At 45.6% G+C, this 6,552-nt stretch overlaps 1 protein-coding gene across 1 annotated transcript in view; it reads right to left on the reverse strand.

Moving 5' to 3' along the window:
- Positions 1-859: 859 nt before the first annotated feature.
- Positions 860-6,552, reverse strand: part of LOC146972727 (atrial natriuretic peptide receptor 1-like) — a 118,277-nt gene continuing 112,584 nt past the window's right edge. Inside the window, exons 19-22 of the mRNA XM_085803121.1 lie at positions 5,417-5,485; positions 4,298-4,472; positions 2,318-2,416; positions 860-1,134 (exon numbers count right to left, since the gene is read on the reverse strand). Of these exons, the coding sequence (XP_085659247.1) occupies positions 989-1,134; positions 2,318-2,416; positions 4,298-4,472; positions 5,417-5,485 (489 nt within the window). The 3' untranslated portion in view covers positions 860-988. The remainder of the gene's footprint in view (positions 1,135-2,317; positions 2,417-4,297; positions 4,473-5,416; positions 5,486-6,552) is intronic.

The raw sequence follows: 6,552 nt of genomic DNA on the forward strand, positions 1-6,552 counted from the left end.
CTTTAAAAGTCTGAATTTATTTCTCTGAGGTTTAAAGATTAAAAGATGAAGATGAACTTTATTCTGGTTGATTCTGTGAGTCTGGTGAACGTCCTCGCGTCCTGATGAAAACCAGCACAAAGCCGCGTTCCTGTAGGACTGTAGTGGACTCTGTAGGACTGTAGTGGACCGTGTAGGATTGTAGTGGACCCTGTAGGACTGAAGTGGACCCTGTAGGACTGTAGTGGACTGTGTAGGACTGTAGTGGCCTCTGTAGGACTGTGGTGACCCTGCAGGACTCTGGTGGACTGAAGTGGACTCTACAGGACTCTCAATGACTGTAGTGGACTCTGCAGAATTGAAGTAGACCCTGTAGGACTGTGGTGGACCCTGGTGGATTGGAGTGGACTCTGGTGGACTGTAGTGGACTTTGGTGGATCCTGGTGGACTGTAATGGACTCTACCGGACTCTGGTGGACTGTAGTGGACTCTGCTGGACTCTACAGGACTATAGTGGACTGTGGTGACCCTGCAGGACTCTGGTGGACTGTAGTGGACCCCGGTGGACTGTAGTGGACTCTTGTGGATTGTAGTGGACTTTGGTGGATCCTGGTGGACTGTAGTGGACTCTTGTGGATTGTAGTGGACTTTGGTGGATCCTGGTGGATTGTAGTGGACTCTACCGGACTCTGGTGGACTCTGCTGGACTGTAGTGGACTCTTGTGGATTGTAGTGGACTTTGGTGGACCCCGGTGGACTGTAGTGGACTCTTGTGGATTGTAGTGGACATTGGTGGATCCTGGTGGATTGTAGTGGACTCTACCGGACTCTGGTGGACTCTGCTGGACTGTAGTGGACTATAGTGGACTGTGGTGACCCTGCAGGACTCTGGTGGACTGTAGTGGACTCTGTTGTTCCACCGTTTCCCTCCATGATGCTGGATCCCCTTCCTTCAGAGATGAGGAAACGTCTGAAGTGATGAGTCATCTGAGGAGGCGGAGCTGCTCTGTCATTGGCCGCCGCTCTCCCCCAGCAGCCAATAGGTGGTCATCTTCCCTTTGCCCTTCACCTCGATCTCTCCTCTCGGCTCCAGCTGGAAGCAGTTGAACTCCAGCAGGACGTCACGGGTCGACGACGACACGTGGATCTTTAGAGCTGAGGAGGAAAAACACACTCATGTTAAAGGGACAGTTCAACATTTTGTCAAATTGGCCCATTGTCATAATCCCTATAGTCTTAGCAGTAGGTTCGTTACCTTTATTTGTCGGTGCAAGCTATTTTTAGAACGGCGGAGCAGAGCCGCGATTTGCTCAGAGCTACGCTACGGAGGCTCATTATGGGATTTCTTGGTTTCCCTCATCAAACTCATCAAATACACAATCCAACAACTCCACAACGCTCTGGTGGACAAGTTGTGACCTGCACATTCACCACGCTATGAGATAATAACACAACGTTACCACACAGAGTTGTTTTAGAGGTAAATACAGAGACTGCTTGATGAAAATTTGGCCCTGAAGGCAACGTGCATCAGCAGTTTTACATGAATTTACCTCCTATCTCCTAAAAATAATTTAACCAGCCGGTGGTAAACCTCTAAAAACCTGCGGGTAAGTTAATTAGTGATCGTTTTCTTCCCCCGGGGTGACGACGAAGGTTGGCCGGCCGAGCAGCTCTGCAGACTTCTCCGAAAAACATCGGAGCAAACTTCTAAACAGCCGTCATTTGGATAAACTGGCCGTATATTTGGGATCTAAACAGTTACTTTCTCACATGAAAACATATTAAAACGTAATAAAGTTACATAATAACAGCGTTAGAGCGGGAAATAATACAGCTTTTCGCCTGTTTTACAGCTACCATCAGACAGAGTTGTTTTAGAGGTAAATTCATGCAAAACCGCTGATGCGCGTTGCCTTCAGGGACAGTTTTTCATCAAGCAGTCTCTGCATTTCCCTCTAAAACAACTCTGTGTGGTAACGTTGTGTTATTATCTCATAGCGTGGTGAATGTGCAGGTCACAACTTGTCCACCAGAGCGTTGTGGAGTTGTTGGATTGTGTATTTGATGAGTTTGATGAGGGAAACCAAAAAAAATCCCATTAGCCTCCATAGCGTAGCTCTGAGCAGCTCACGGCTCTGCTCCACCGTTCTAAAAACAGCTTGCACCGACAATTTAAGGTAACGAACCTACTGCTATGACTATAGGGATTATGGCAATGGGCCAATTTGCCAAAATGTTTAACTATCCCTTTAAATACTTTCATTCATACATATTTTCATCAGTTTACAACAGGTCAGTGTGTGTTAGTTGTGTGTGTGTGCTTTGTGTCTCTGACCTTCTCCACTCGACTCCATACGTGACGACGTGTTGACGGTGTCACCGAACAGACAGTAACGAGGCATCTTCAGACCCACAACTCCTGCACACACCGGACCTACACAAACACACACACACACACACAGTCTCAGTGGTTTGCACTTCATTAAAGGTCCATTATGTAGGAATTTCTCCCATCTAGCGTTGTGGTTGTATATCACAAGCAAGTCAATCGTATTTTTCATGCTGCATTCAGGTGAAATCGGGCAGACGGCAGACGGACGACAGGCGCTGCACGTAACGGCATAAACAAGCCTCTATGTAAACAAGTGGTCTGTCAGCACGAGGCAGAACAATACACGTGACAATATGTTGTCATGGCGATGTGGTATTGTTGACCTGACCCACGTTTTACACTGCAAAAACTCAAAATCTTACCAAGAATGTCTTATTTCTAGTCAAAATTTCATTTCTAGTCAAAACAAATCTCATTATACTTAAAATAAGACTCATCACATAAAAAGTAGCTTGTTTTTAGACACTTTTTACTTCTTTCAAACATATTTTCACTTGAAATAAGTAGAAAAATCTGATAGTGGATCAAGTTTTTCTTCCTTATTACAAGCACAAAAACCTGCTTTCACTGGCAGATTTTTCTACTTATTTCAAGTGAAAATTAGTTTGAAACAAGTGAAAATGATCTAAAAACAAGTTCATTTTTACGTAAAAACATGGAGACACCACATGGCAGCCAACACCGAGCTTACCCGCTCCATGTAGATATGAATGATATGAACGGCTTCAGTTTGTTGATGGGGGCGGATTACTGGTTAAAGGGACAACGAGGAGTTTCTCCATCGGCAGAACGAAAAATTCCGCGACAATAAAAAAGTCTCATATTAATGTGGATGAATCTCCGCTACCCACACTTGTTAATGGGCCCATTTTAGATAAATATATCATTCTGTCTCTGTCATTATTTTGTTATTATTAGTGGTGGTGGAAACGCTGGGCGAGCCGACCAGCGTTTCCTTACTTTCGGTTTCGCGGGCGCTGCCCGGCGAGTCATGAGAATAACGCCGCTGAATCACCGTGTATGGTGGGAACTACGACGGTATGTGATCGTCTTCCAACCTCTGACTTTAATTCTTGATGAATGAAAACATGAGTCTGTCTTGCGCCGGTCAAAGAATTTCACGGTGCGCGGAGGCTCATAAATGTAGTGTGAAAACACTTTGCTTTTCCAAAACTCCTCATTGTCCCTTTAAAGGCCCCATGCTGTGCACTTTTCTCTGGGTTTATTTACCTGCTGATCTCCCTAACAAAATGTATCATTGGTTTTGAGTACCTGTGATCTGCTTAATATGGTTTCTACTGCCCCTTTCTGTTGCCTCTTTCTGGAGTTCTAACAGGCACAGGTCATTTGGCCAATCAGAAGAGAGAATGAGAACCTCTCCTCTGATTGGCTGACTGTTTTTGAGTGGCGTGTGGTCGGGCCAATCACAGGCAAGTAACTGAAACCTAAGCTGCATTCATAAAAATTTGAAAAAAAAAAACTGGTCACGGTGGGCGGAGTTACCTTGTGTGTGACGTCACAGAAAGGAGGAAGTGCTATCTGCTCGTCTTAAAGGGACAGTTCCTACAAATGGGCGGTGTGTGTTTCTCGTTTTATGACCAGTTTGATGCATGGGGCAGTAGATACGTGGCCCAGAGACCTCCCCAAGCACCAAAAAATAACCTAAATCACATTTTTCATGCAATGGGGCCTTTAATGAAAAGCAGACTTTTGAACCAAATAATCGATTTTCCTGAATAGAGAACAGGAAAAGTTACACAATGTCCCTTTAAACTCGTGATCCAAACACAAAGCTCTGAATTATTCATCAATATGAAAAAACGCAGAGAAGAAAACTAAATAAAACAGAAAACCCATCAGGTGAATAAGGTAAACTCCGCCCCCTCCTCCTTTAGCCCCGCCCCCTCCTCTGCTCCTCCTCACCGGTGTGGATGCCGATCCTCAGCTTCAGCTGCTGCTCGGCTCGGTGTCTGATCCTGAAGGTGTGGACGGCGTCCAGCAGGGCCAGCGCCATGCGGGCGATCTCTCTGCCGTGGAGCGTCCCGTTCCTCACAGGAAGCCCCGACACCACCATGTAGGCGTCGCCGATCGTCTCCACCTGGGGGTGTCGCCACGGCAACACACACACACACACACAGTTATAGCTCCATACACAAAATAAAGTCATTAGATAAACAGCAAATGACAAAAACAGAACAAAATAAAGAGTAATAAAATTATTATTAAGAAACTGGTTCATTTCTTTCTGATAAAATGTCAACAACTGTGATCTGCGGTGTGTGTGTCAACAAGTGAAAAAAAAAAGAAAAGAAAAGAATCTATTTTCATATTCAGGTCTAAACCCTCATAAAACTACACAAAAACCATTTAATATTCCTCCACACTGCTCGTCCACTGCAATCCAAGTGTCCTGAAGGGAGATAGTCCAGAGTTTACTGGAAACTACCTCATTTAGTTGTGAATGCAATTCAACACAGGACTGTTTAGGCTGTAAAAATGTCCTAAATGAGGTTGTTTCCAGTAAACTCTGGACTATCTCCCTTCAGGACACTTGGATTGCAGTGGACGAGCAGTGTGGAGGAATATTAAATGGTTTTTGTGTAGTTTTATGGACGTTTTTGTGTCGGGCCCTGCAGTATTACTCTCATATAAAGTTTTGGTTGGACTAGGAACCGGCCTCTCGGGTCTCCAGATGCACTTTGAGGAATAAAAAACTACTCCAGAGTATTCATCAGCATGAGGGGGAGTCACTGATGACTCATGAATTTCATTTTTTTGGTGAACTATTCCTTTAATGTGCAGCCAGAACTGTTTCTCAGAACCAGATTGTTTTTTGCTTCAGGAAGCTTCTGTGACTCTGACTGTGACCAGCAGGTGGAGCCACAGAGCTGTGATCGATGCTCCTCCGTCTGCTCCCTGCCCCCGTTCCACAGGTTTGAAGCTCTGCTCTGATTGGCTGAGCCCACAGACTGACTCCGCCCCCTCCCTCCTCCCTCTTCCTCCACCAATGAGCCGGCTCAGACCTCAGTTTGTGTGTTTCACCTTGTAAACGTCAAAGTTGTCAATGATGGCGTCGAAGCAGGTGTAGAGGTCGTTGAGCAGCGTCACCACCTGGAGACGAAGGTCAGAGGTCAAAGGTCAGAGGTCAGAGAGGTCAACGATAGATGAGAGTAGCAAGTGAGGCCACGCCCCCGTTCCGGTGAAAACAAACTGCTGGTTTGACTGGCGGTAAATACAAATCCCATCTTGATTTGGCCTATCTAACATTAAAGGACAATTCCAGGCGAATTCAACTCAGGGGTGTATTTTCATATCATTTTAGGTCTAAAAGAATGAATCTGAAGATTTTCAGTTTAATCGCTCCTGTTTTGCGGTAGCTGCGTCTGTCCCCGCATCGCCACGGCAGCAATGAATGGGAGTGGATGTAAGTTCCGCTGTTTAGGCTGTTTCCAGCCCTCAAAGCCGCAATTTTTTTCCACAGACAGCGTCAGATGGCGACTCAAACATGCACCGAGAAGTTTATTTACTTCAAGCAAGCCGACATGTTTGTAAAACTAGATCTAATTCAAAGTCTCCCGGAGTCTCGCGCGAGACCCAAGTTGCCGTGCTGGTGTATTCAGGCGCAGTAGGAGCTACCGCTTGTGTCATAAACACAGGAATATCAACTCTTTACTTGCTTCAAGTGTACATTTTTTTCCACAGACAGCGTCAGATGGCTACTCAAAGATGCGCCGAGAAGTTTTTTTTACTTGAAGCAAGTAAAGAGTTGATATTCCTGTGTTTATGACACAAACGGGAGCTTTTCCCACTGCTCCTGAACACACCGAGCACGGCAACTGGGTCTCGCGCGAGACTCCGGGAGACTTTGAATTAGATCTAGTTTTACAAACATGTCGACTTGCTTGAAGTAAATAAACTTCTGGCTGCATGTTTGAGTCTCCATCTGACGCTGTCTGTGGCTTTGAGGGCTGGAAACAGCCTAAACAGCGGAACTTACATCCACTCCCATTCATTGCTGCCGTGGCGATGCGGGGACAGACGCAGCTACCGCAAAACAGGAGCGATTAAACTCTTCAGATTCATTCTTTTAGACCTAAAATGATATGAAAATACACCCCTGAGTTGAATTCGCCTGGAATTGTCCTTTAAACGGCCTGGAAACCTCCTGCAATAGCTAA

Source organism: Trachurus japonicus, chromosome 16 (assembly GCF_045865225.1).
Source record: "Trachurus japonicus isolate A0001 chromosome 16, Traja_1.0".
NCBI classification, from domain to species: Eukaryota; Metazoa; Chordata; class Actinopteri; order Carangiformes; family Carangidae; genus Trachurus; species Trachurus japonicus.